This window comes from Gasterosteus aculeatus, chromosome 16, assembly GCF_964276395.1.
Source record: "Gasterosteus aculeatus chromosome 16, fGasAcu3.hap1.1, whole genome shotgun sequence".
In the NCBI taxonomy this organism is placed as follows: Eukaryota; Metazoa; Chordata; class Actinopteri; order Perciformes; family Gasterosteidae; genus Gasterosteus; species Gasterosteus aculeatus.
Window position 1 is genome coordinate 17,524,830 of NC_135704.1, and position 27,838 is coordinate 17,552,667.

The 27,838-nt window shown below is 48.2% G+C and overlaps 3 protein-coding genes and 1 long non-coding RNA gene across 34 annotated transcripts; 3 read left to right on the forward strand and 1 right to left on the reverse strand.

Annotated features, from left to right (window-relative positions):
- Positions 1-237: 237 nt before the first annotated feature.
- On the reverse strand, positions 238-27,590 carry pikfyve (phosphoinositide kinase, FYVE finger containing). Of its 30 annotated transcripts, none has more exons than XM_078090512.1 (45): positions 27,478-27,590; positions 17,810-18,006; positions 17,064-17,231; positions 16,441-16,452; positions 15,779-15,888; positions 15,456-15,627; positions 15,063-15,270; positions 14,091-14,117; positions 13,791-13,880; positions 13,544-13,694; positions 13,144-13,301; positions 12,932-13,043; positions 12,648-12,795; positions 12,297-12,461; positions 12,155-12,217; positions 11,935-12,064; positions 11,457-11,637; positions 11,288-11,362; positions 11,065-11,172; positions 10,832-10,972; positions 10,538-10,664; positions 9,555-10,438; positions 8,932-9,327; positions 8,147-8,236; positions 7,543-7,643; positions 7,382-7,453; positions 7,053-7,224; positions 6,780-6,958; positions 6,194-6,307; positions 5,540-5,648; positions 5,286-5,440; positions 4,877-4,973; positions 4,477-4,534; positions 4,247-4,384; positions 4,050-4,170; positions 3,755-3,850; positions 3,558-3,656; positions 3,311-3,405; positions 3,161-3,220; positions 2,473-2,649; positions 1,661-1,764; positions 1,450-1,578; positions 1,032-1,293; positions 858-932; positions 238-655 (listed from the first exon to the last, which is right to left on the reverse strand). In XM_078090512.1, the coding sequence occupies exons 1-45, from the start codon at positions 27,558-27,560 to the stop codon at positions 540-542; spliced, it is 6,525 nt and encodes a 2,174-aa protein (XP_077946638.1). In that variant the 5' UTR covers positions 27,561-27,590; the 3' UTR covers positions 238-539. The 30 variants fall into 30 exon arrangements, with proteins under 30 accessions (XP_077946638.1, XP_077946640.1, XP_077946637.1 ...); XM_078090514.1 differs by having other exon boundaries at positions 3,576-3,656; positions 17,810-18,009; positions 27,478-27,586; XM_078090511.1 differs by having other exon boundaries at positions 17,810-18,009; positions 27,478-27,586.
- Positions 20,588-25,623, forward strand: sgo2 (shugoshin 2). 2 transcript variants are annotated; one of them, XM_040201036.2, is made up of 9 exons: positions 20,588-20,884; positions 21,301-21,435; positions 21,550-21,725; positions 21,860-21,934; positions 22,229-22,302; positions 22,435-22,583; positions 22,698-24,722; positions 25,147-25,261; positions 25,393-25,623. In XM_040201036.2, the coding sequence occupies exons 2-9, from the start codon at positions 21,345-21,347 to the stop codon at positions 25,484-25,486; spliced, it is 2,799 nt and encodes a 932-aa protein (XP_040056970.2). In that variant the 5' UTR covers positions 20,588-20,884; positions 21,301-21,344; the 3' UTR covers positions 25,487-25,623. The 2 variants fall into 2 exon arrangements, with proteins under 2 accessions (XP_040056970.2, XP_040056969.2); XM_040201035.2 differs by having other exon boundaries at positions 20,661-20,855.
- c9h2orf80 (chromosome 9 C2orf80 homolog) lies at positions 25,682-27,419 on the forward strand. The gene is made up of 5 exons (XM_040201038.2): positions 25,682-25,824; positions 26,011-26,135; positions 26,224-26,305; positions 26,404-26,486; positions 27,126-27,419. Exons 2-5 carry the CDS (start codon positions 26,095-26,097, stop codon positions 27,280-27,282), a joined length of 363 nt encoding a protein of 120 aa, XP_040056972.2. The 5' UTR covers positions 25,682-25,824; positions 26,011-26,094; the 3' UTR covers positions 27,283-27,419.
- On the forward strand, positions 27,440-27,794 carry LOC144388769 (uncharacterized). The gene is made up of 2 exons (XR_013453014.1): positions 27,440-27,580; positions 27,705-27,794. It is a non-coding gene; the product is annotated as an uncharacterized LOC144388769 (long non-coding RNA).
- The last annotated feature ends 44 nt before the right edge of the window (positions 27,795-27,838 follow it).

Here is a 27,838-nt window from a genome sequence, read left to right on the forward strand (position 1 = left end):
TATTTTTCAGTATAAAAGGTTGGAAATTAAATGTTTTTCCCGTGTGTGAAGTTATGTTTCTACAACGTAATATATTATAACATTTATAGTTGACAGTCCCGTGAATCTCGTTCTGACCTCCAGCGGATCATCTTCAACCCGTCCACCTGCTGGAATGAGGGGATGGAAGTAAAGGGCTACGCATCGTGAGCCTAATCTGATCACTTCATCAACAAAAAAAACCCAACACACAGATCCTTTAATAAACCATAGTTAATACTCTTTAATAGCTACATAATCTCTGTACATTTACATTAAATGACATTGTTTGGTTACACGGAATGTTCTCAGCACGTCCTCTTGAATAAAACCTTCCATGCAACGCGTCGGCACCTCGCAGGGCGATAAAATAAGATCTGATATTACTGAAAGGATAAAAAATGATTAGAATCGTCTTTGTGGAACGACACCGGGCCGCACACACTTCTACAACGTCCAGTGTGTTGGACGTGTGTTCAGGAGTATCTGTGTGCGTTTGTGTGTGTACTCGCACACACCGCTCAGCAGTTGACCCCCAGGCCGGTCCAGTGGTCCGGCACCATGAGGAAGTACTTGTCCATGGCCTCGCAGAAGCGGGACCTGTAGAGCTCGGGAGAGACCACGGTGGGCATCTTGCCTGCATGAGAGGACAGCGGCGTGAGAGACGGGGGGAGAGACTCAGTCAGCTGTGGTGGACCAGAGCCGGAACCGCTGAAGACCAGCAGCAGACGACACACGCGCTCGCATGGCGATACGCGCAATACAGAGAGGAGAATATTGCCACCTTTCTAGTGTCTCTGTCTGTGCATTAGCTTCAAAACCGTCCCTTTAAGACTCACCTTGACCCCCCAGGATTCCGGTGGATTTGACAACCATCTCCAGCCTCTTGTCCCACGTAAACGTCCTGATGTAATCTGCAGCGTAGATGAATACATGAAAACCATTGAAACAAACCGGTGCTGCCAATAGAAGCCTCTCCTTCCTCCTCCTCCTCCTCCTCCTCCTCCTCTCACCGATGATGCCGACCACCAGCTGGTCGGTGGCGTCGTCGCGCCCCACCAGCAGCGAGTAGTCGATGATGAGGTGGCTGGACAGGAAGTAGGCGTCGCTGTGTATGGCGGCGCGCAGGATGGCCTTGCAGTGGGAGCGGATGTACAGCGGGTTGTCGTGGATCAGCTTCAGGAGGTTCTCGTCCAGCAGCACCACCTCGCAGCTCTCCTTCCCCGAGTCCGTCTTCACGTTGCGGTTCCTCAGGGAGCCTTTGAGGTCAAACACCTGCGGAGGAAGACGTTGCAGAAGGTCATTCAACTCTGAGGGAGTTCAGGGAAAGAGACCTTACAGGAAGTGACATTTAAGACGGACCCGATCCCGTTTACGCTCACGAGTTTGGGTTCTAGCAGGTTTGTGATCGATGCGAGTGCTTTTGCTCACCTGAGCCATCTTGCGTCCATAGAAGAGATTCTCCATCACCAGCAGGTCCAGCTTCTTCTCCGTGTTGTTCTGAGAGTTCTTGTATCCGATCCTGTAAACTCCCAGGATCTTCGCCAGCGCCGTGGGCCGCTGCGTCGCAGAAACACCTTCGTTATTCTTTTAAACTCAGCTACTTGACCCCAAAAGAAGACGGCCCCTTTAATGTGCTCACTTTCTGCTGCACGGCTCCGGTGATGTAGGTGAAGTAGTGAGGAGCAAAGTCCAGGAAGGACTGGACCTCCAGTCGGGGCATCTGCTTCAGGATGAACCGGTCGTCTGGCACAGAGGAGCAGATACATCCGCTCACTAAGACGCTTTTAAGCAATGAAAACAACGGAAAATGAAGAAAAAACGGATTCAGAGGAAAGCCTCTGGTTTAGATTACATCCATGTCCGTCCAAAATGTCCTCACTGGCGTTTGAATTCTCGAGTTATGGCCCAAAACCCAGAGTCCCGGGTGGAAATTGAAGTATGTTTTGTGGAGGTAAACGGCTCGCTCAATGCGTCACGTGAACACTCATTTCACTCGTTCTCTGTGATCCTCTTCGGCTTAAACATTGCTCTTTTTAATTTAAATATACAAATGATACATAATATGATTGTAGGCTGAGAAGAGTCACAAACGCTAGAATACAAATTCAATAAAACATTTGAAGGATGAAAAACATATTTTTTTTCATGTCGGTTGGTGCACATCATGAAGTATTTATTCCATTATTACTTTTATATTTAAATTCCATCTTCTTTCCTTTTTGTAAAGAACTTACCCCGTATCTCTGTACATGTAGCAGAGCAATCTAAGATGAACCTTTTTCTATTAGTATTTACACTATAACCAAAGAAATGACACGTTACTGAAGCTTAAGACTTTGTCTTCTTTGACTGTGACATATTATATATATATATATATATATATATGTATGCATGTGTCTCTCACACACACACACACACACACACACACACACACACACACACACATCCAACCTTCTGTTGCGTAGAACACCGCTCCAGACTTTCCTCCGCGAGCCTGCCAGTTGACGCAGTGGGACAGCGAGCGGACGAAGTCCTCCTCCGGGCTCTCCATGATCTCCTCTCGCATCTTGTGGAACTCCTCGGCGTAGTAGATGCGACAGTAAAACCGGGCGTTGGCGTCAGAGAATTCTACAAATACCACAAGAGACGAAGGTTTCGCGGTACTCCAGTAGTGTGTGGGAGTACAGATTTTACTTAATACTTCTACTACACACGAATACCACACAGCTTCATCTCAAAGGGAACTACTTGACTATTAATCAGACAGCTGTAATATTTCTGAATACAAAAGAATATAAAGAACTAAATTAAACTACCAAACGGTTCATACAAGAACCGTCGGCAGCTACTTTGATTGTTATTATTCATAATTTAAAGAATTGTCTTTGACCAAATAAATCACTTTAATTTATAAAAGGCTTGTACTGTAAACACATTTTAAGATGTTGCTTTAACCTCCAAACAAAAAACATCAGCAATTAAATGTTGCTTTTGCCAGAATCGTGGGTAATAATAATCAAATGATATTACAAGGGGACTTTTCTACTACGTCCTAATGAGACTTTGAATGTATTAGTAGTAGTATTAGTACTGGTATGGATGTAAATACCTCTCTGAGGGTATAAATGAATGTACTCACGTAGCTCGACGTGTGGATTCAGCGTCTGCTTCCTCTGTTTGTCTCCCAGCTCTGCGTCCTCTGCACACAACGCAAAGAAGGAAAAGTGAAGCGTTTCACATCCGGATGCTTTGAAATCCCGCTGGAGTGACGCAGACGTCTCACACGTACTGAGGGGATCCGTCTCCATGCTGGTGCGGCTCTGCTGGGACGAGGCCGACTCACTGGGCCGAGCCGGGCTGCTCTTAGTCCGACTCTCCCCGGCGCTGAGGAGGAGAACGGACCGCAGGAAGCAGGTCAGCTGACCGGTTGGGAGGCGTTTTAAATACAGCGACCGGAGCCATTTATTCCTTTTTCCTCTCAAAGTCTCTTTGAAACAACTTCTGACTTTTTTTCGTCAGTATTTTAAATGAATGACCTATTTTCTCTCTGGTACCTGGCGGCCTGCGGAGTCTCGTCCCCGCCCGCGTTGGACGTCTTCGACAGATCGTCCAGCGACGTTTTGTACTCCTTACAGCTGGGAGGCAAAAACACACCATCACGTTCCCACACAAGACAAAAAAGAGGAGCGTTTCCTTTTTGAAGCTGCGGCGGCGGCGGCGGCGTCGTCGTCACCTGAGAGCGAAGGCGATGATGGAGCTGGGCTCTCGCTCGCACACGGCGATGGGAACCCGCTCGTGCTCGTACATCAGGTAGTGTTTGTCCGGGTCGCTGTCAACACGCACCAGAGAGAGAGACCACACAAGCCGCAACGTTACGTCTCGTGATCTTTACTATTGGTGGCACCTGGTCTACGGATTCTCCAGAATCCTTTTCATGTTGTGGGAAAGTTCTTGTGTTTTTTTTCGTTGTGTTAAACGTTCGAATCTGGAGTGTTTTGTAGAATACGTTTGTATCATTTGTCACTCACAAGGGGAAGGGGATGGGGTTGTAGCTGTTGCCGGGCAGGAAGTTGGCGAGGATGGCCTTCATGGTGGATTTCTCCTTCACCTGGCTGTCCGTGGAGCCCAGCAAGTGTCCATCAAACACATCTGACAACAAGCAAGCAAAGAATGCAGAAGCCACAGGAGAACGTGTGTGTGTGTGTGTGTGTGTGCGCGCTGATACCCTCTGGGATGCTGAGCGAGTCCTGCTCAGTGAAGGACGGCACCGGGGTGAAGGCTTCGACTGCAGGTTCTCCTGGTGACGGCAGCATGGAGGAGGAGGAGGAGGACGAGGAGGGCAGAATGCAGAGATGTCGGTCCTCTGTTGGTGAACAACACACAAAACACACAGCTAGAGTCGACTCGTCACTCAGGGAACGCGGGGTGGATTCAGGTCGGAGAAGGCGGACCGACCTTTGTCCCCATTCTGCACCACCGGCGAGGGGTTGCGGGGGGAGGAGTCCAGGGCGCACTGACGAGTAAACAAATAAAGGAACAATTACGTCAGACGAGCGGAGGTAGAAAGAAAGACAAAGTCAGCCGTGTTGATCATCAACTTCCCCAATGACTTGTTTTTTCTAACCAACAGTCAAAAGTCCCCAAAACTCATTTTACTGGGACGCGAGAGACACAAAAGCGTCACATCTTCACATTTAAGAAACCGGAACCGAAGCATTTTGCCATTTAAATGACGATTAACTGGTTTCTAACCTTGACTGTGAAACATTTAAATGCAGCATATTTGAAATACATAACCGTGACGTTAGTCAAGTATTTAAAACGCGTGTTAGATCACATCTACGACGCCACCGACCTTGCTGTCGTCGGCGGCCGTCTGCCGGTGGCGCCCCGGGCTCGGAGGGACGGACAGACGCTTCCTGCCTTTCTCCTGCTGGAACAACTCCTGCAGCCTGAAGGACGGATCCACATCTTCTCATGTACTCGAAGAAGAAGGTTTAGTATCCTCTTAACGAGTATTCCCACTGACCACCTCATAGTATAAATATTTTTAAATATTTCTTCTGTGTCTTTGGTGAGACAGCACGAGGTAGAACTTCCTTTGTCGTGCAGAATTTGCAAAGAGTTCAAATGCAAATATAGAATATTAACAAAGTTGCAAAACCCAAATATACGCATTGCAGAAATATAGATGTGTAAACAAACTAGCCGTGTCTCTTTAAAGAGACACATGAGACATGTTAAGAGTCCTCAGTGGCTCTGACCTGCCGTTCCAGGACTGCAGCATCTCGCACAGACCCTGTTTCTTCATCACCAGCGACTCCAGCACCGCCTGCACCTGCTGAGGGGAGTCCAGCACGCAGGCCTGCAGTCGCACCTGTAGTTTATCGATCCAGCTCCGAAGCTCCGCCTCCTCCATCTGCACACAGAGAGACGCCGCCGCGCGGGACAGAACCACCGGTGAGGCCAGTGAAACCAGAGAGAACCCAGACAAGGGGGAAGGGAATAAGAACCCTACGTCTTTCTGAGCAAAGAGGTCCTCCATCTTTTCCTCCCGCGTCTTACTGAAGGTGTCGGTCTTGAGGGAGGTGAGGCGGTCGTCTATGGCCAGGTACACCTGAGTCACTCTGAGGAGAGAGCAGGAGGAGGTCGGGCAATATAAGACACTCAATCCACGCAAAGAAAGTGCTTCGAAAGGAAAGAAGAGGGAGAATTCATCTGGAGTGGAAAGTATTGAAATGAGTTTTTTTTTTTTAGACAGAAGTTAATTTACATATTTGTAATGTAGTTCTGTGTTTTTTTCTAATTTCTTCTGCTATTAGAAATGGTCCCTCACTAGATCTTGTCATCTGATCCGGTAAATAAACGTTGGTTAGACATCGTCCATTTGTCATCAAGTCACCTAAATCTGATCACAGATTTTAAAATGTCAATCATCCCTAAATATTGTGATTATCCCTTTAAGTCCTTTTCAGGCAAAAAAAAAAAAAAGAAGGTCACAAAACATGCTGAGCACTATCAGGGGCCCCATGGGGCCAAAATGTTAACTCAATATACAACAAAACCATGAAATTAAGTGAAAAAACCCTTTTGATGTTATCTTTTCTTCTTTAACATTCTGTTGCTACAGTTCAATCTAAATGAACGCAGGGTGACGAGTTTGGCTCTTTACTTGTGAGTGAAGTCCTTCAGGTCCTGCTGCAGGTTGGTCTTAGAAGGTCCCAGGTTCCTGATGAAGATCTTGGGTCGAGGAAGACAAATCTCCAACAGTCGTACGGACGTGTAGCTGAGGTATAAAAAGAAAACGTAAAAGTGCTCATGATGCAGAAGGATCCACCTCAGTAATAATCAATGAATAATATCTATGAATTGATGCATAAGAATTATTGATTCATCAATGTGGTCATCACTTTAATTTGGGCTCATTGGAATTACTTTAGGTCCACTTATAATAATATATCATTTAACATATTTATTTGTTTTTTTAACTGCGTGCAACGAGGATCTATCTCTCAAACTCCAGAAGGAACTGAATCAATGTAACATCATCGTTAGCTCGCTGGCTATCCCGCTAACGCTAGCTGCTTAACACATCAAGTACAATCCTCCTTACTCGGCCTATGATTGACGCTTTGATCCACTCTGCCACCTCGTTTTTACCCTGCAGCGTTGGAGGTTTCAACTCCGTTACGCTGCCCCCTTAGTCGCTTGATGCCTCTAATACGTCTCGTTAGGCGAGTGGAGCACAGCGGACCCACCTGAAGGAAGCCACCATCTGGTTGTACGAGAAGTACTGGTGGTAGTCCTTGTGGATGGAGTGTCCGCAGGGCTCCGCGTTGGCCCTGCGGGAGTACTGGTGCCCGTAGAAGCGGAGCTCCAGGTACTTGGCGAAAGACATGGACCACGAGTCGTTGGACAGGGGCACCACGGGCGTCACCTTGAAGCGAGAGGCGGAGCGTCGGTGAGAGAAGTGGAGCCCGATTCATTCAGCTGGAAGGCTGTTCTATGAGGAGGGGGGAGGCGGCGCTGACCTGTTTGCAGACGCGGCACCACGAGTAGTTGAGAATCGTGTGCTGGTAACCGGGCACGGGGGAGTCCAGCTCCTTCAACACGATCTGCACGCAGCCGCTGCCGTGCACAAACCGGCGGATGTGGTGCACCATGGGAGTCTCGCAGAACATGCTGGGGCAATGGTAGGACGGCCTGGAGCGAACGCACACACACACACACCGGTTTACGATTCAAAGAGGAGGCGGCTTCTGAACTCCTCTACTGAGAACAGTTAATTACATCAACATTTTACAATCTGAATTCAGAATCCGGGTCGTTACATTAAATCCACGGTGCATTTTGATCTCACCGGAAACAGTATCGCTCCAAGAACACACCGAGGGAGAGGTCGTTCTTGCCATAAAAGTCCATGGTGACGATCCTGCTGACAACAAAACCAAACGGCCGCAACGTCATCAGAAGCGAGGCATGAGACTCCTCACGGACCGGCGGCCGGTGAGCGGCGTTTACCAGGGGCTGACGCAGGGGTTGGGCGCGTTGCTGGACTGAGCGGATGAGCTGCTGAAGAGCACGCACAGTCTCTGGTGGTTGACGGGGTTCAGACAGTCCAGCTGAGGAGAAACGCAACAAAACCTCAGCGGAGTACGATGGAAGCGGAGCCGCAGACGATGGCGGCTTTAGGATGCCGGGTCCGGACGGGCCATCGGGAACACCGGCAGAATTCCAGTGTTAGACAGGGAAACTAAATGGAGAGTCACTCAGAACTGTTGCCCCGCCGCCACCATCGTGGACCTGACGGTACGACCCCCGCCTGACATCGCGTGTGATGACGCGCATGCACATGCGCATCCACACACATGTCCTTTGAGACAACGTTTTTTTGTTTTTTTTTAGAAATAACTGGCGAGCGCCGGTAAAAAGAAAAGGTGGGAGGGAGAGCGCATTAAAAAAGGAGAAGAGCCACGCAGCAAAAAGGATTTTCACACACGGGTCATGAAGTTAGTTAGGAAGTTAATTCTACTCAAAAAGAAGAGGAGAAGAAGGCAGCACTTATTCATGCTCCGTAGGAAAGCAGGAGATACGTATGCAGAGAGATAATAGTGAAAATAAAGACCTGGACACTCTTTTCTTTCAGGTGGAAGTAGCTCCAGTTACTCAGAGCAACCAGAGCCTCGTGATGATCAACACAAGTCCAGTCAGAGCGCTGAGGAAATGACAGGTGCAAAACAAACACACCTAAATGATGTATACTTTTATTTAAATGTATGTGCGCATAATTATTCTTGTAGCTTTAATAATGGAACAGCCATTAACTGAGGAGCTTTTGTGTCCCTGGAACAGAATAATTGGGAGTTTCAGTAAACATGGTCCAGAATGTGTGGAGAATGGCCTGGTGTCTTATTGAATGAATTATTATCCTGGTCCAGAACATCAAAAATTTCGGAAACCAGTGCCGGGTTAAAAGAGAAAAAGCGGAGGGAACACAGGCGAGAAACTTCCCGTGAGAAGTGACTTTTACCATCCGGACGGATTCAGCAGGAGCGAAGATATCGGAAATGGGAAACTGTCATCTTTTTGCACTTGTCCGCACATATGGTCTGTATTTTATTTAGTTGTCTAGCCCTGTGCTTGTCCTATGTGGTTTCTATGTAGCACCGTGGTCCCGGAGGAACTCGTTTGGCTCTGTATTGTAATCACTGTACATGGTTGAACGACAATAAAAAAAAACACTTGACTTGATCGACTTTGCTTTGAGTACAGATTTTTCTTTAGATGGCTAAAGACAAATGAAGACATCAAAGTTCGGCGGCCGTTTCACCTTTAAGAGTTTACGTAGGTAACAAATAAAAGGTGCTGAATGTGAATGTTTGCTCATAACAACGATCAATAAGCGCTCACCTTGGGGGCCAAGCTCACATCGGTCTGTCTGCTCGGCCTCTCCTCCTCGCTGTCGGCCCTCGCCGGCGGCCTCGGCGGGCCGTCCGGCGCCTTGCTCTGCACGCTGGCGGGAGTCGCGGCGCAGAAGGGGTCGGTGGCGTCCCTCTGGCGGATACGCCCCCCCTGCGCCCTGTAGTCGGCCAGCATCTTGGCCAGGTCCTGGCTGCCGCTCAGCTGCTCTACGATGCGGGTGCTGGTGAGACTGTGCGAGGGCAGCACGTTGATGGGTTTCGGCTGGAGGGCGCCGTTGGTCTGCGCGCTAACCAGAGCGGAGGGGGCGGAGTCTTTGAGGAGCTGCCGCTTACGGCGTCCGTCCAGTTCCTTGTAGTCCTTGTTGAGGAGGGGAGACAGGTAGACCTAGAAGAGGGGGAAAAACACAGGTGAGTGCAGTTCAAATCGGAAGAAGCAAAGGAAGCGGCAATGTTTAACGGTCTGGAGCTGAAGCCTGAAAACGTAAATATATCAAGATTTAGGACTTTTCTCTATTTTAAAAACATTTTATGGACTAAAAAAATGTATTAATTATCAAGAAAATCTTTAGTTTGCAGTAAACGGAACAGAAATGAAGAACTAAAGCGAGGTACCTGCTCTGGAAAGTAATCCCTGCTGGGGCAGTGCATGCCGGCGGGCGTGAGGAGGAACGGCTCTCTGAAGGTGATGAAGGGGGAGATGCACAGGATGATCTCTTTGAGCTCCTGCTTGAAGCCAGCGGAGATGGACTTCAGACGATCGTCGGATGAATCCACCTGCTCGGCCACGAACATGCCCGTGTCGTCCTGCAGGGGGTCTCGGAAAGACCGGGTGGCGGGAGCGCCGTCCCCTTCATCCCTGTCGTGTGAATCCCCCTTGGCTCCTGGGCTTCCCTCCTCCTCCTCCTCCGCCTCCCCCCCAGGCGCCATGATGAGAGTGTCCGAGTCCATCTCCTGGTCTTCCTCCAAGAGGAAGGGAGGCGGCACGCACAGAGGCATTGTCATGGGACTGGAGAAAGGCGTGGAGGTCATTTTCTCCACGTTGCCGGCCTCCTCGTGCCGTACGGGGGACGACGAGTCGGCAAAATGCTTCTCTTTAAAAGAGTCAACGTCTCCGGTTTTCGGGGAAGATTCGAGGGGAAGGCCCCCCTCCTCAGTTCCTCCTCCCTGCGCCGAGTCTTCGGGCACTACGGTTTTCTCCAAGCTCTCTTCGCTCGTCTCTCCATCAGCCGCCTCCTCCTCCATCTCCTCCTCCTCCTCCTCCACAGCCGTGCCCTCCAGCAGGCAGGGGAATGAGGTGCTCTGGGCCAAACTGGGCGGCATGGCAAACTCGTCCATGAGGAAAGAGATCTCCAGCTGGGAGTGGTAGGCCACGCACACCATCAGCATGATGATCTCCTTCACGCGGGCCAGCTCGTAGTCCGAGGCTCCTCGCAGCTTTATCGAGCATCCCAGATGAGGAGGGCAGCCCTCAAAGAACATCAGAGTCTTCGCCTCGTCTGGGGGGGGGGGGGGACGGAAACAAAAGCATGTCTTTTTACGAACTGACATCGGTATCGATAGAAGAGGGAGAAGCAGAGTGGAGGCGTGTTTCTAACCGTTGGCCAGCGTGAAGGGCTGCATGAAGAACTTGAGGCAGGTTCCCAGACGGGGTTTGGTGAGGAGCTGGTCCATGGACATCACCAGGTCTCCCTGGGTCATACGACTCACCCTCTCCAGGACTTGCTAAAAGGAACAAGGAGAACACTGAAAAGTGAACACGGACCACTACCCGCATAAGTTGTTAGAACCTCTGCTGATTGTTTGTCCGAAACCAAACCCAGAGGAGGCCAGGATGCAGGGAGGACGGTGAAACGTCAACAGAGCATTAGTCACAGGACTACTTGACTGACCGCTTTGACGTTGATGACCAGGGTGATGCCGTGCTCCAGCAGCATGTCCTGAGCAATGCGAGACACGGTCCTCTCCACCAACACCAGCGTGGGGCGGACGTCTACTATCCGCTGCACGTAGTTCTTCAAAAACTCTCGTTCCTGAGGGACAGACAAGGAAAAAAACGGCATTTATTTTCCGCAAAAGGAGGCGAATGCGAGTGCTAACCGGGGTAAAAACTGCAGTCACTGACCTGCAGCACAATGGGGTCGATGCAGGAAAACTTGGACTCCTCCCTGTATAGATACTCTATGGAGCACTTCAGCAGCAGGATTTGGGGGTTCTTGATGTGAGAGTTCATCTGAATACAGGTGACAACAAGTATTAGTTCAACTGCCAATGCATTCCTTAACTTCTGGATATGCATGTTGATTTGAAAGACACAATGAATGGGAAACGGATCAACTCCATCCGACCTTCTTGTGGGCGATGTTCTTGGTGCACACAAAGCCGTTTACCACCTTCGAGTCAAACTTCCTGCCTCCAGAGATCTGAAACACAAACGAAGATACTTTGAAAACCCCCGGAAGCAGAACGACTAATCGGCTAAACGAATCTCGTTAATTCGACGAGTTGGCGTCCGACCTTCTTGATGTGCACCAGCTGGCGGATGTCCATGTCGTCGTCACAGTTGCGAACGTCGGGCCGCACCGTCTGGACCACCTGTCGGACCACGGGGACGATGATGTCCCGCCAGGACAGAGACAGAGACTCGCTGTAGAGCAGCTGCTGCAGCAGCGCCATCATGTGGCTGTGGTTGGCAGAGCTGAACAAAAAGGGAGGCAGGGGGTTGGACGGGACGAAATACAGTCTGATTCTCAAGTTACCGTCACAACCAGGGCAACATCAGGCCTCAGAACTAATCCCGACCCTTTAATGTTCAAAACAGAACTTAAAGCACACAGCTTTTTTCTCCCTGGTTAGAATTTGCATGGCATTAAGTTAAAGTGAAAATGACAAGAACACAAATGTATATGTATATTAACGCTTCTCGCTGCCCTTCTTGACTTCTACGTGACGCATAATCCCAGTGGACGCAAACAGAGGGGTCCTCTCTACTCACAGCAGCCTCTCCATGGCCTTCTTCTCTCCGTTCTCCTCTCGCAGCTGATCCAGAGAGCTGTGGTGCCAACCCAGCGGAGTAAACAGCATCTCTTTGGCCTTCTCCTCCACGCGGCGGTTGAACAGAGACTCTGCAGGGAGACCGGTCAGGTTGAGCTCACGTGCAGAAGCGATTTGATATGTCGTCTGATTGAGTCAATAAGGAAGTGTGGGGTTCCTACCTTTGATGAAGGCATCACTTATAATGATATTCTGTCCTCCATCCTCGGACAGATGGAATTCAGCTTTCACGGGAAAAAGAAACAACGGCATGAAGAAATATGTGAAACATTTCATATTAAATGTGCCTTCAGTAATATTTACCTTTCTGCTCAGCTGCAGAAGGTACATGTGGGTACTTGGACTGTTTCTTGATGTGGAAGTTGACATTGTTCTGCTCCATGTTGAGGTTGATGGAGGCGGCGGAGTCACTGTCCACCACTGACTGGGAGCTGCTGACGGATGTTCTCTTGCTGGGACTGGCTGAGTCTGGACGGACAGACGCGCGAGTGAGCTGCAGGATTCATGCTTAAACACTCAAGTACAAGTAACACCCATTCGTACTGTACAGTAGGTAAGTACAGGAAACCAAACCAAAGCCACCTGTGCAAAGAGCAATGATCCAACCGACAGGTCTGCAGGTGCAGAAAAGAAAGCATCGCGCGTGATACGTACTCGGCATGGCGTACTCGCTCTCGTCCGCCAGCTGCTCCGTGTCGCTGTCATCAAACTTGATGTCCTTGAACCAGGACGGCTCTGAATGTCCCTCCACGGAGTTCACGCTGTCGCTGTCTGGAGACGGCGTCTCCGAAAACTCTGTACTCTGGAGGCCAGAGAGAGACGTTGTTATCGGAAGACTCCGTCGAGTCGGTCAGTACCGACACATGATCCCGGGCAAACGTGAAAAACTTTGGATTATTAATGATTCATTTTTTTAATTCTGGGGAGGGCGGTTTTACCTGCAGGGGGCGGTAGAGGGCGTACTCGTCCCTGAACAGCTGGTCGTGGTGCGTGACGCAGTCCAGCCAGCGACCGTCCACCAGAGCCTGTCCTATGGCGATAGCCTGTGCCCTGCAACACAGAGGCACCAGGATGTGAACCCTCAAGACCAAAGAGCAGCTTCAACAGGAAGAGGCTCCCTCCAAAGACTGTACAACATAGGGGACGCTACCTGGTGGAGATGGTGCCGTTCCTCAGCAGCCAGTTGACCAGCTCTTTTCCCACAATGCAGTTGGGGTAGGTCCTCAGCCAATACCTGTGGTCCTGGAACTCCATTCCTGTGCTGTTGTGGCAGATCTTCTTCCACAAGTCCTTCAGCTGGGAGGAGTCCTGCATGGGCGCCAGTACGTAAGAGTGAGTAATGTTTGGCTTTGTTCCTCTTTTGAGGTAAAGGAGGGATCGTGTTGGTGAAAAAGTCTCCCTGTGGAGTTTAAGTCGGGCTCAGCAGAGCGATATGTTTAATTAGCCACATTGTTATGGAAAATGCACTTGACTTTTCATCTATATATAAAAAAAGGATTAGTTAAAACCGGTGAGAGATGACTGCGTAAAGAAAAGATTAAAGCAGGCACCAGGAGGATCTTCCTCTCCTCCTCGCTGTGGTCCAGCTTGGTGCCGCTCTTGGTGCCCGACATGCCCCGGCTGGTCGGCGGGCTGACTGCGCTGTCGTAAGAGGGCGCCATGGAGGCGCGGTCCAGCGACAGGTTGGTCACGCTGGCGGACCTGTGGGAGAGACACGCAGACGCAGTTCACACCGCGGGCTCCACTGGGAGTGTGCCGGACGGAGCCGGGGGGGGCACTTTGTCCTTTGGGAGTCACCTCTTCCGAGCCGGCGATTTGCCGACGTCTTCTTGTCGCGCCGTCAGTCTGGAGGTCAGACCGCTGTTCTGCTGCTCCTGATGAATCATGCTGATGAACACACACACACACACACACACACACATACACTCAGATTTAGGATCGCTTAGTGTATCTTTACACACTTCCTCCATGTTAACCAGAGTTATTCATGATCACTGAATTCGAGCAAGAAGGCTCAATGCTGTTATAGAGCTGGAAGACTTAGACGGTTAAAGCTCAAACAGATGAAATATGAATGAAACAAACCGCATGACTCACTTCTTTCTCATCCCAATAGGAGTTTTTCTATGCCAGGAGAGAAAGAGAGGAAAGAGAGGCAGGTAGATAGATAAGATAAGCAGGAAGCACACCGGTTATAAAAACGACAGCAGCCAAAGTAGGGATGCACCGATATCAGATATCAGGCCGATACTCTGACCGCTGGATCGATATCAGTGGCAATCTATCCAATTCAACCCAATGTTTATATCCTATTCGCATTATAAGCTGGAAATTGAATGCCTGCTTAAAGGGGACATATTATGAAAATTCCACTTAGTGCTTCTACATGTTACTTTGGATATCTGGCATGTCTACTGACCCCAAAACAACAACTCCTGCGATTTGTTCTGTTCTTGTACGTCAGAAACAGACCCGGCCCAAAAAGCCCGGGTCTCGCTATCTGATCCAAAGAGGGCGTGCGTCCCTGAGCAACACAAGCATGAGGGTATAAAACATGTGTGTTCTCGAGAGAACGACACACAGAGAGAGAGAGAGAGACACACACACAGCGACACAGAAAGAGAAAAATATGCGTGATAAATAAATAAATATATTTTATTTGTCAAATAATTACAAAAAAATGAACTGAAGTTGAAAGGTGAATGAATATGAACTTATTTTAGAAAGAAAAAATAATATTTTATAGACTTTATTTATATTTACGACCAGACGAGGTCCGCAAACAGAAGCCTTGCGGGACCAAACTCTGGTCCCGGCTCCTACGGCTTCTGCATTCACATGCAGATGAGTGTTGGGTTGGGATACAGGTGAGGCTGAATGAGGCATAAAATCAGAGCTGACACTGAAGGCATCGGGCAAAATCAAATTGCTAGTTTATCAAATATACAAAAAAAACAATGGGAGACGATTAGGAGTCACGCTGAATTTAATACATGTGGTGATAAAAGATCATTTCGATCAGATTTGATTTGGTACCGCCGTTTTCAGTGTGTGGGTGTGGGAGATCACCTCTGCCAGGTCAGGTCTTCTTCGAGGAAGATGTTCCTGCTGGACTTCCGTCCACCCACGGGGGTCCGAGGCTCGCTGGGCTCCAACACACACACAGAGCAGGTGGAGTCGGACAAGGCGCTCAGGTCTTCTCCGATGGAGCACGAGTCGGTCGAGTGAGCGTAGCTCAGGGCGATCTTTCGGCAGTACGTACAGGCACGAAGATCTCCTGAAGGAGAGACGACACAGAAATAGTGGAAGATGAAGATAATCAAACTGTTATAGTACATTCACAACTAGAGTTAGTTTCTTTCGTTACTTTTATTCTACTTCATTAAAGCGGACTGGCATACGCATTATATGAATAGCACCTGGAGCCAACTACTCTGCATGGCACGGTAATATGACCCCTACCGGTGTAGCCCATGAACTTCCCGGGGATTTCCTGGTTGCAGCAGCGGCTGCAGAAGATCTGTCCGCACAGACGGCAGTGGTGGCGGCGGCGGAAGGTGGTGAACTTCTCGTTGCAGTCGTAGCACTCCTTGCACTGGCTGTCCGGCATCCAGTACTGCTTCAGATCGCTGTCCTGCAGGAGGACGACAACCGCAGCGCACGCTTTCAAAATATACGCATTTAAAATATCTGCAGAAGAAAAGTGTGTTTACAGCCGGGTCGACACACTTCCGAATGTGCAGAGGAAGCAGAGACGTGTGGAGGTGAAGGTTGTGTGCGAGTACCTGGCTCCTTCCCTCCATTATCTCTTTCAACCTCTTCAGCGCGGTGCGGAGTTGCACAGCTGTGCGAGGGTCATGATTACTGAGGGGGGTGTCGGACTTCCTGCTGCCGTCTAGAACAATGCACGTGGACAGAGACACACAACGCGAATAAGCACGAGAACCAAGAGTCAATGAGCTCTTTACGATCCATCCTGATGCATTGTCAAATATGCCTTTTTTTTATATTCAATGTCAGGTGATTATGATTCAAAGCCTCTTCATCACAGTGCGTTTAAACACTACGTGGCCAACATTTGACAATGCACATCTGAATAACTTTATGAATAACTTCCTTAAGGGTTGCAAATGTGTGTAAGAGAACAAAAAAAGAGAAAAAAAGCATGTTGAATAAAACAGTGTTTGTGTCATTGGTCAGAAACACCATTCCACTCGTCCTTATTAGTACCCGGGGGTAAAACATGAGGGCAAACCAAAGGTCAACAGAAAGCGCTTCATTGAAAAATGCAAATATCAACCAAAGGGCACAGGCATGCAGTCACACACACACACACACACACACACACACACACACACACACAGGTTTGCGTAAGGCCACTCGGAGCGAGTTAAGGTCAAGCTAAAGGCGTCTTTAGGTTAATCACACGGTGCAGAAGACCCCTCACCTGGCCAATCCACTGCAATCACAAAAGACATGAGAGCGGGTGTTACAACCTGGACATTCAGTCAGCGTTCTAAACGTGGTTTAACTACGACACGTCGGATTTAGTTTTTCCTCTGCCGATTCATCTGGGAATATAAAATCCAAACGGAATTTACTGTCTTTGTGGGTGAACGCCAACATTTAAATTAAGAATATGTGACAACTCACAAAAAAACACAAAGGCTGGAAGCTGTTCTGAATAGGAAGAGCAACCCTCCGTCTTTGAGTTTGTTTGTTCGGTTTAATTGAAGTGGTTGAGTAGTGAACCTCGGGATAAAGAGCACAAATAAAGCTCTTCTCTTCGGCCCATGCAGCTCTACAACTGTAATCTAATGTAAGAAAAGAGGTGGTCCGTTATCAGTGCCCCCCTGATCAGTTCACAGGTTAGAAGACAGAGGCTCCGGATCTGCTTACAAAGAGCTTCAGACTGCAGATAATAAACAAAAACAATGTTGAATAAAAGCATCGCTTAGACCACAATGTAGAGAAAAGTCCTACGTAAACGTAATCCGCGTACATGTAAATCTGTGCTAATGTACCAGTGGAAGGTGTGTGTGTGTGTGTGTGTGTGTGTGTTTGTTTTACCTGAGGCAGTTGAGGTACGTCGGAGGAGGTCTGGCTGCTGTTTTCGGTGCCCCCTGGAACTGTAGAGGGACTGGGTTGGACTTGTGGACCAGCTCCTCCGCTCTGCTTGAGGCGAAGGGGATGGAGCGTCCGGCTTCTCCGACACCGTTGAGGGAGAACGTCCATCCTCTACACACAGACACACACACACAGCAGAGATGAAATGAAGAGGAAGTTGTGGTCAATACAAAAAAGCTAGTTGAAGATGTTGCTTTCAACATAATTTTATTTAGTTTTTTTTTGTAATGTCTTTGTTATAGATTGTTATCTTTTGTTAAAGTTTAATTTAACAAAGCCTTAATGGATGAGCCAGTTTTCCTGACTTAGCGTCTTAACAAAGTTAGCGACCTTTGGAGCTACTACTGCTTTCTACATCTTTGGGGGGAAAAAGAATGAATCACATGTTCCACCGGTTCCTGGCAGGCGAGGTCAATCACATGACCTCACAAGACTCTGGTTAATTGCTGACTTCTGTAATCTAAAAGGGCGTAAAAGGACCCAATAAAAAAAACAAATAAAGAGAAGAAACTGAGAAAGTCACCGAGCTGTCCCATAACAAGATTAGAAAATACTGTACAGCAAAGGCCTCCGAAATAGGAAAATAATCCACTTTAAAGCACACCCGAGCATCACAAACAAAGGTCACAACAAGAGGCCATATAACGGGGCTTTGCCCATAACTTCCTCTACATTCTTGTGGGCCTGACCTTTGTTGTTGAAACGAAACAGGTTGACAAACGAGCTGTAGGCGGAGCGGAGGGGGGGGTCATCCTGCTCCGGAGTCAGTGGTTTGAAGTGCGTCAAGTGGGAGGGGCTCGCCGGCGAAGAGACGGGCGGCTCGACGCTCCAGTCCGCTGAGGATGAGGACGAGGACTTGTCATCTGCAGCCATGACACTGCTGGTCCTGCTGGAGACGCAACAAGAGAATTCTTGAGCAGAGTTCTCAGATGTTCATCTTCTCATAATCAGCATTGATTTGGTTTGATCTCACTTGCTTTTGACTGCTCACTGCTGTGGTGCTCGACTCCAGCTGTGTTCTTGCAACTGATAGATAATCATTTTCTGATGTTGATCATTCACTTTAGAATAGGCGGAAATACATGCAGGTGTATCTAAATCCACACTGCTGATCAAAGCAGCCACCGCAGATCACTGACCTGGCAGTGTGTTAATCACAAGCCAGACTCCACCGTACCACATACTTACCATTATATTACTCAAACGGTCTTCAAATACAAAAAACGTTTACTGTAGGACGCTTAACGAATAAATCTAAGTCTCAGTGTAACAAATGTTATAGTCGTTATACCATTAACCAACAATGTGACAAAATACTACAATTTATTAAGGGGGAATCAGCATTAACGTGCAACATGTTGAGTGACTTTTCCAATAATAACACCTTGTACAATAACACATTTAAAACATGAGACAATCGCTCTTCAGGAGATCTGAGATCTTATTAGTAGAATCTGATCATTATTATGATATTCTGTTTCTTTTAATCCAAACTCCTAATTTCGGGTACCTGGATTGCAGTGTTTGTTGTGAAGTACATTTACTAAATACTGTACTCAGGTGTACTTTCTACTACTGCTACTACTACATTTCTTTTGTTACTATTGTTCTTTTTAACCCACCACATACACTTAAAAGCTTTAGTTACTTTACAGATCAAGATTACTGCAGAAAAAATATCTTAAATAAAAAATTAAACTACTAAACAATACATACTACACATTTGTTTAGTATACTTACTTTATAACAACAGTTTGTTATTTGAATTAATTCATATTAATCATATTTTTCGAAATTTGAGGATGCGAGTTTTGATTTGGCAAAAAAATATATAATATAAATTCTCTCTCCACCATCGCTTGATTGTCCAACTATGAACGGTTTATTGATTAGTTCGGATGAATTTAGTATATTGACGGGTTTTTTCTAATTTTATCCTACAGCCGTTACTTTAATGCGCGCATCTTGCTCATTTACTAACTGTGTATAGCACAGTAACCGCTGCTCAGATCTCCTCTACTTACCCGGTGAACAACGCTACGGACGTTGAGGAGGCAACGCGTGACATTTTGGCTCGTCTGAGGCGCGCGGGGGTTAAAGCAGAAGTAGCGCCTCCTCACGTGACCATAACGGGCCGTAGCGTTACCGTTTCCTGCTGGTTTGACAGCTAAAGGTCCGAGCCCTCCACCTCATTGCATTTCCTATATATTAGCTGTTAATGCGCACACGATAATGTTCAGCCCGCAGACACAGTTTCAACATTTCCTCCCAAGTTTCCATCTAGCCAGCGACTGTGTTCAATGATTATCAACTGTCAACTCGGCTGATTGATCTAATAATTGCACATTGTATAATTCAGGGAATGTGACGTCGTGTTTGAAAATGGCAACATTTGCAGCATATAGCAAAAATTGCCAAACAACTATAGTTAGTGTTAGCTAGGATTAGCTAAGCTAACTAGCTTGAACCGTACAGTAGCTAATGTCCCATCTGTATTCAACGTTAGGTTAGCAAAGTTGGCTAGTATTAGCCTCTTATGTTACCTAGCCGGTAGGCAGCAACGGCCTCTTTCTTGTAACAGTTGACGCCTGAAATGGGATTAAACCTCCGTGTTGGCAAACAAGACGTGTTATTACCCTTCGACTGTGGGAATTTGACATCAATGTACGAAGCCGTCCGACCTCGAAGACATCTGTAAAATAGTTGGGGGAAAAAAGCCGACTCCCGTACACAGGCAGCCCCGACGAATCAACAGCTGCACTGAATGGAAGTGTTGTGATCAAGAGAAAAGGCAGAGGAGATCGCGCTCAGAACAATCGATTGGAATTCTGTTCTCAGGATAAAATGCTGTACTCAGATCTTTTAGCTGCTGAAGTAAAAATGTGCCACACTATAGTGTAAAAAGTAAATAAATCGAATCCAGAATATCACTTAAATGTACAAATAAACTATAACCATCAACATGGAACAATCTCCAGGCTGAACTGAAATTGTCTGAACAAAAATCTATTGAACGGTGCCTCTGCTTTTGACCATTTTTTATTTGTATTTTGTTTTTAACTTAATTTGTATTGTGGTTTTATTCATGTCATGTATATGTATTTTATGGCTGTTTTTAACGACGTGTGCGTTGGCCAGGTCGCCCTTGAAAATGAGATCTCAACGGGACTTTTACCTGGTTAAATAAAAAATTGCCATTATTTGGTAGATAAATGGGACTCATGAACGACATTTTAAAAGGCTTTACTTTTTAAATCTTACAGCAGAATGTCCCAATGACGTCTGTGCTGCACTCTGACGTTGTCTGCTAATATTGTGATGATACATTAGCTTATTGCCCTCTGCCACTACAATCTAATCAGAAATCAGGAAGAAGTCAGCGGATGATTAAAATGTATTTTATTCGGACGCTTTCAATCCCAAGTGTTCGCTGGAGGAGGCACTGAGGAAGTAAGAAGAAGAGGAGCAAGCAGAGGCAGGACTTGTCTGAAGTATCTCGTTCCTGATTGGCTCTTTTGTTCTGCTTATACGTCCGTGATTGGCTAAGAACTATCTCAACGCGCATGCGTACCAATGCGGCGGACTTTTTTTGTTTAGGTTCAAAATTGAATCAGACAGCAGCGTTTCAAACGCTTTTAGCGTTTTAATGTAATGACCCACTTGATCATTTCAAAGTCGCCAGCAAAGACGTCTGTTTTGCGGCTGAAATCCAGTGCTGGCTGACGCTCTTTAACGGTGCGTGTTTGGTCCAAACTGTCTGTGGAGTAAGTAGCTCGTCGGTCTGTAGTTAACGGTACAGCACGTTAGCATAGGCCGGCTATGCTAACGTGTATCATAAGTTAAACAGGTTAGCTTACCCCGATGTTACGGTTGGTGAACCAACGTGTTGAAGTCAATATAGGACAACTCTTTAGGAGGTTGTCAAGGCAATCGTGATGTTTGCCATGTTCAGTTTATAATTGAGGAAAGGGTGGATCTTTTTCCTAAATATATCATTAAAGTTAGTTGGCTAAATGTAAAAAATGTACATATTAACGTTAGCTAAAGTTGATCGAAAAAGCTGTTCTTTTACTTTAAAAAGTGTGTCTGTATACTCAGCCCTGGATGCAGAATAGCTGACATTAACTCTCTTTATTCAGTATGTTCAGGTTAGATCAATAACACGTTTGTTTTCTCTCAGCTTCTAGATTTGTGTCACGCAGGCATCTTCTCGTCCATCCAACTATGTTAAACAGGAAGACGATGGCGACTTTAAAGTCCTCCAAGCAGACTAACGTCAACGCCACAGCATCCAAGATCAAAAACAAGATCCTCAGTGAGTCTTTCAATAACCTGCTGTACTACGAGCTTTGTGTCACTGAGGGAAGGCGACTACGTCGAATTGATGAGACTCTTATTTAATTTTTTTTTTTTTTCATGACCACACCAGACACCTCCTCCTTCTTCAAGGTCTCTTTGAAGACCAACAACAAGGCCTTGGCTCTGGGTCTGCAGGCGCAGAAGGAGAGAAGCAGGCAGCTGGAGGTGCAGGTCGTGTACCTCCAGAAACAAGTGAAGGCTCTGTGCTTCGAGCTGGCCGCCAAGAACTACAAGCACAGGAAACTGGTTGGTTTGTTTGCTTACGATTACTCTGCAGCAGCCGCCAACACCAAGGCCGCGTACGCATCACAATGTCGAAGGTTTGCTCTTTGTTTCATTTGTCGGCAGTACATCTTTTTTTTTTTTTTTTTCTGTCACAGCTCCTCATCTTTAAATCTATGCACAGCAACACTGTGCAGCAGTTGGACATGCTGGCCGACCTGTTCCCTGACAGCGTAAGGATTCCTCTGAAGAAGTACTAACAGTTGCGGTTTTATATGTTACGTCTGTGGTGTGTGGGTTTGAACAAAGTTACACACAATATTGGTTCATTAAATGTATATTAATACTTTACAGACTTAGAATGTGTAGACTTTCAATATTGAAATTTTCATGATAACATCTGGGATGTGATGATTGAAGGTCAGACCATGTTTTTAATTTGCACATGTATATAAGACAGTGCTATGACTGTTATTGTCAAACCTTATCAGACCTAATTTGGGATTGTTTCTCTGTGATACAAACAGGGTCTTCCCAAACTATCTGAGGAAAACACGGCCTCGTCTGGTGATGTCATCAAAGAATATATTGCGGTGGGAAGGTGAGCAAATACTGCATTCTGCTTGATGCTGAAACGTTTTTGTCTTTTCTTGAACAGCTGTGAATGATATCTGATATTTATTTATTTCTCCCCCCCCCCCCCACACTCGCCCTGCTTGGCTCCCATTGGCAGTCTCACTGATCAATTACTTCCTCCTTTGGAAGTAGCGGGGCATTTGTTACCGGAACCGAAAGCACCGGTTGACTCGCCTGAAAAGAAGATCTCAGCAAATGTCTTCAGTGTTCCGGACGGACTCAGAGTGCCCACTGACTTTTTCAATGGTAGTGATTTTTAGATTTCTTTGGTGGTACTTAGAATTTGCTTTTTACTTCTCCCAGACACTGATTCCTTGGAATTAAGACGTTTGTGTGTTTTCCGTTCCTTCTTTTTCACAGACAACTTAGATGCTGAGAAAACGCCTTCAAGCCAGTCCATCCAGGCGAGAATGTCCCGTCCCTCCAGCAGCCTGAGCGAGGAAGTGGAGAGGCTGTCCATGATCTTCTCTCAATCTGGGTGTGAAAATAAGTCTCTTCCCGACCTCCAGAAGGCTTGTTTTTCCCGCCCGTGTGAAAAACCTAAACCATCTCCGTCTGAGGACGTCTCCCCTCCACGTAGCTCTGTCAAGGAAGCTCAACCGGAACACGAGAAGAAAGAAGAGAAGACGTTGCTTCTGAACACCACGATGGAGATGACGCTGAGCCATGCCCCCGAGATAGTCAATGTGGAGACCACGGCCAAACATACCGGCCGCACTGGCAAGCTGAGGAGAAAGACCAATAAGAAACACGCCTGTGGCTCAAGTGAAGCTGAGAATCCAGAAGTAAGGAACTTGGTAGATTGTGGGGCGACTGAGGTTCCGAGCTCTCCCACCGGCACTCTGTCACACGCATGTGATGCATCGGAGGATGTTCGAGGCCCAGAGCTTCCGCCTGCCAAAGGCCAGAGTAGGAGTGTTGCTCCCTCCCACATTCCCAAGTTGGTCGAGACTGCAGCTGTCAAGTGGCGGAAAAGGCAGAGGGAGCAATTGAAGGACCACGGCAAGTCAAAAACAGACATCGCCACACCGGACCTGGACGATTATTTCATGGATTCCAAATCCAGCAAATATTTGAAATTGGCAACAGAGATTGATTCATCAGAAGCCTGGTCCAAGGTCACATGCAGGACGTCCCGGACCAAAGCCGGGAGCGCCTCCTCGGTCTCCCGCAACACGCTTGTCTCTTTGCCGCCGCTTCCGCGTGACAGCGAGACGAGCGGGTCCAACTTGGAACCGGCCTACGGTGAAGCGGACGGCGAAGTCGGAGCAGGCGAAGGCCGAGGACCCCCCCGAGAGGCTGCGTCCTGCGCGGACGAGGTCACCCATCCGGGTCCGGAACACGCGGGCGACAAACCACAGCGCAGAATGAAGGCCAATTCCAGGGGAAGTCACAAGCCGCGATGCAGAAGGACGTTTGTAGTGTCAGTGGCCGACGAAAGCTCCCCGGCAACCAGCGCGTCGCCCCAAGTGGAGCACGACCCGAAGCCTCCCACGAGGTCCTCCAAACGCGAGGAAGAAGAACCGCCGGCGGTCGTGGGCGCAGGCGTCTCGCCGAAGCCGCGGGGGTCAAACCCAGGCAGCGCCAGCGGGGGAACGCCCGGCTCCGCGGAGCCTCCTCGGCCGGTCGGGGGTTTGAGTTGCACCCCCGACGCGTCGTCGCCGGATCAGGACGGCGCCTCGGGGGCCGAGTTCCAGACGCCTGAGAAAGCCCGGAAGGACGAAAGGAATCGACCCCGCAAGAAGACGGCCGCTGAGAGGGAGGAGGGTGCCGATCGTGCGAACGACAGGAAAAAGAAGAGCAGCCGAAGCAGCAGCAGGTTGGGATCCGAGGACGAAGCGCGTTACGCCGAGGACGAAGCGCGTTACGCCGAGGACGAAGCGCGTTACGCCGAGGACGAAGCGCGTTACGTCGAGGGCGGCGGCAGTCCTGAAAGAACCGAAGAGCCGTTGGAGGATTCCAGGATGGCCGACCCACATTCTGAAAAGGAGGACATCTACGAACACCTATTTGGCTCCAAAGCCTCCGGGTCGAGGTCGTGCGCGGCTCGCGGTCCGAAGCGGAGCGGCAAGGCGCCCGGTCCGCAGGCGACCACAGGCGGCAGAAACGCCAGAGAGACATTCGTTGTCTACAGGCGGAAGACCCGAGACCATGTTGCACGAATCCACTCGAGGACGTCCGGCGTGCCACGGGGACACGCGGGGGACGCCCGTGATGAGGCGAGACACCGCACTCTGGGGACCCTGCTGGCGGACGAGATGCCCCCGTGGCTGGACTTGGACGGCAGCGTCGCCGACAGCGAGGCGGATTCTTTACTGGCGGCCCCCGGGAGGGAGACGCCGGTGGTCCAGGAGTCCCCCGATGTCACGGCGGAGGCCTCTCCAGGTGTGGTGTTCATTGTTGTCTTAAATGACTAAAAAGGTTCGTCTTCTGATGTCAAATTGCTTTAGTTGTTGGTCGCAGCTCCGGAATCCAGTTACAGAGTCTGATTGAATTGTTTTCACTCCTTTTTTATCACCCAAGAGTTCCTTGCATTTAGAACATGTTCTGATAACGCTGTCTCTGCACGCACTGTTCAACACGGGAAGGCCTGCATGCATTTATTACGTCACATTATAGCCATGTATTACTTTTGGCTACAAACAAAAAGCTGCAGCAGACAAGAACTCTGTGAACATATTTCCTTTTGTAAAAATGAAGTTAGATTTGTATTCCGTTAGCGTTTGTTGTAATATAAAACAGATGTTCCTGCTTCTTTTTTTTAATTTCGAACCTCAAACCTCTTAATTGTGACGTATTTGTGTTGTAGCGGGAAGAGTCTTTACGTCGCTGACCAACACCATTCAAAGCCCGGGCAGCGAGGACGGAGGCAGGACCAGGCGGGGCAAAAAGGTCGTCAGTTATAAGGAGCCGACCCTCAACAGGTGAGGACACCTGGTCTGTGACCTCGGCCGCAACCATGATCATCACAGCATTCGGTTTCACCAGAAAAAGCTAAACGGGTAATCGGATGCATTTGAAATGAGGATTTTTCTATGTGTTTATTTTGCGACAGCAAAATGAGGCGCGGCGATCGATTCACAGACATCGAGTTTCTGAACGCTCCCATCTTCAAGGACATGAAGAAGAGGAAGAAGATCAAACCGTAGCTGGAAACATCCATTTTTGTGCACTTTCCAACCGACTGAAGATTTTTTTTTTGTTCTTGTTTTGTTTTTTTAACGTTTACTGTATTTGAAGTTGCTGATTAGCTGAAGCTTAATAAAGAACCTTCCAGCCTCTGTAATGTCTGGCTGGTAATGTCCTGGGGGGGGGGGGTTTGGTGGTCATCAATGATTCATCGCCGGCGGTTCATCTGAGAAGTCTCTACCACGTCGCGGTTGAAGGCTTCTGTTCGCCACAAAGGTTTCCGTATTCCGAGCAGCAGCAGCAGCAGCGTCGCGTGGAAGCTTTGGCACCGCCATGTGACCCCGGAGGTTTCCGCGCGGTGAGTCCTGGCGCTCGTGTGTCCAGTTTGTGGTGGTTCTTGTCTGCGCATTAAATGCTTGCTTCTCTTCCCCCTGTGGTGGCGTTTGGTCACAGAGCCCCAGTCACTGCACAGGTGTCGGGTTCACGGCCCGACTACGCAGCTCTTTATTCCCTGTCACTTTGTTTTGCACTTCGCTCCTTCTAGTCGCCATCGTGGTAAAGCGTATACTGCGTTGACGCTCGCCAGTGTTTGACCGCAGTAGTTCGGGGAAGGATTTTGCTTCAGAAAATGGAGGCGAGGCAGCTGAGGAGAGACGTTGAAGCGCTCATGTGAGTGGATTTAAAAGCTCAGATTGTTGAAAAGGAAACTTCACACCCAACTGATTCTTTTTGTTCTGCTTTTTCTTTGTCGGCTCAGAGGTGATTACATTGGGCAGAAACTCAGGGAAAAATCCTTTGATCCAAAGGGGAAAGGCACCTCCACAATGCTGGATGACCTGGTAGACGACGCTGTATTGAGGGGCGGAGCTTCAAACAAACGCTACTTCCTCTTTCGACAGTTCCGGAATTGAGTCGCTGTGCGTTGGCTGTGTTGCAGGCTCACTACGACCTGGCTATCAGCGTCGCCCTCTGGTGGTTGGACAAAGACCAGGGACGCGATGTGCTGGACGGAGACATCATGTAAGGTTTTATTAGCTAAAGTTAGAATAACGCAGAGTCGGGGGGACCCCTCCTTTATGTAGAGGTAGATTTCCTTAGCGTGGAAATAGTAGAAGCTCCGCATTCAACGGTAAAGATGTAAAGTGTTGGCGTCTGAATGTGGGCGAGTTGGCGCAACCACATCAGAATTATGCATATTATAGCATTATAATTATTGTGTAAGCATTAGTCACTCACATTTACGCCCACAGATCCAAATTAAAGTGGAAATAATGTACTAACGTACAAGTACCTGTAAATCATATTTTAAAAAACTATACTTAAGTTTTTTTAGACTAAAAACTGAAGTCATAGAGTTTAGTTATTGTTTGGAACTTTCAGTTTACCTCAAACGGGTCGGTGAATCTTTGCAAAGCTACCATTTATTTTAGGAGAAATATATCTGTTGCTGCTTAATACATCTAGAATATATCAGTTTAAAAATCACACTGTTCAGGAATAATCTTCTGAATATAAGATGTGTTGGAACGATGTCATACTGTGTCAAGTGGACCAGCTGTATTTCAGCTCGGGCACGAGGGGTCGAGGGCCCCTTCGTCTCCTGAGGGCTCCTGGATATTAATACCTGACCGCCTGCTTAAACGAAGCTTTCCTCTCCAGTGGAACAACGAGCAGCTCGGGAGGCGCTCGGTATCCCGATCGCTTGGAACGGGAGGCCATGATCCTGTCGTCCTTTGCCGGGATCGTCATGGTACGACGAGGTGTCGCTAACGCACGAGCGCGGCCGTCACTAAAGGGACAGCGTGGCGTTCAGTGAGCTCGCTTCCTGCTCTCACGCGATTGTGCTAACGTGATCCTCTGGTCGGGCCCACACACCGTGATAACGCTCCTTTAAGCTAACAAAAACACGACACGGAGGTCGAATTGCAGGGTGGTGTGCAGGCGTCTCCCATTCAGACCAAAATACCTTCAGAGGAGAAATGATAAAATGCCCATTTTGCTAGTTGCTAACCTTTTGCAGCGTCTTCCCGCTCCAGAGTAGCCTTCCAGTGGAGGAGATCCTGGCTCTGTACAGGTGTAGACCGGCTGCTTCATACCCAAACCAGCCGTCCAAGGTGCCGGTATCTATATAGGATATTTAACAATCATCGTTAGACAAAAGCACACACATGAATATATCGTATCCAGTGGTGTTTCATCATTTCCGTGGTTGGAAATGTCTTACCTTTTTAATCCTAGGGCGCGATCGTGTATCCCTTCACCCTGTCCTACCATCCGTTTGCAATGCTCGGCTCTTACAAGGCTGCGTACCAGTCAAAGAAGCACAGTAAGTGTGTGTGTGTGTGTGTGTGTGTGTGTGTGTGTGTGTGCTC

Excerpts from the sequence above, each read along its gene's own strand:
- sgo2 (XM_040201036.2), top strand. The coding sequence starts at position 21,345 with ATGTTAAACAGGAAGACGATGGCGACTTTAAAGTCCTCCAAGCAGACT. Across the intron at positions 22,303-22,434 it reads GAATATATTGCGGTGGGAAG|TCTCACTGATCAATTACTTC; the intron begins GTGAGCAAATAC and ends TCCCATTGGCAG. Across the intron at positions 25,262-25,392 it reads AAGGAGCCGACCCTCAACAG|CAAAATGAGGCGCGGCGATC; the intron begins GTGAGGACACCT and ends ATTTTGCGACAG.
- c9h2orf80 (XM_040201038.2), top strand. The coding sequence starts at position 26,095 with ATGGAGGCGAGGCAGCTGAGGAGAGACGTTGAAGCGCTCAT. Across the intron at positions 26,306-26,403 it reads CCACAATGCTGGATGACCTG|GCTCACTACGACCTGGCTAT; the intron begins GTAGACGACGCT and ends GCTGTGTTGCAG. Across the intron at positions 26,487-27,125 it reads GTGCTGGACGGAGACATCAT|TGGAACAACGAGCAGCTCGG; the intron begins GTAAGGTTTTAT and ends TTTCCTCTCCAG.
- pikfyve (XM_078090511.1), bottom strand. The coding sequence starts at position 27,560 with ATGAAGCAGCCGGTCTACACCTGTACAGAGCCAGGATCTCCTCCACTG. Across the intron at positions 12,218-12,296 it reads TTCTGCAGCTGAGCAGAAAG|CTGAATTCCATCTGTCCGAG; the intron begins GTAAATATTACT and ends TTCCCGTGAAAG. Across the intron at positions 11,363-11,456 it reads AGCTGGTGCACATCAAGAAG|ATCTCTGGAGGCAGGAAGTT; the intron begins GTCGGACGCCAA and ends TTTGTGTTTCAG.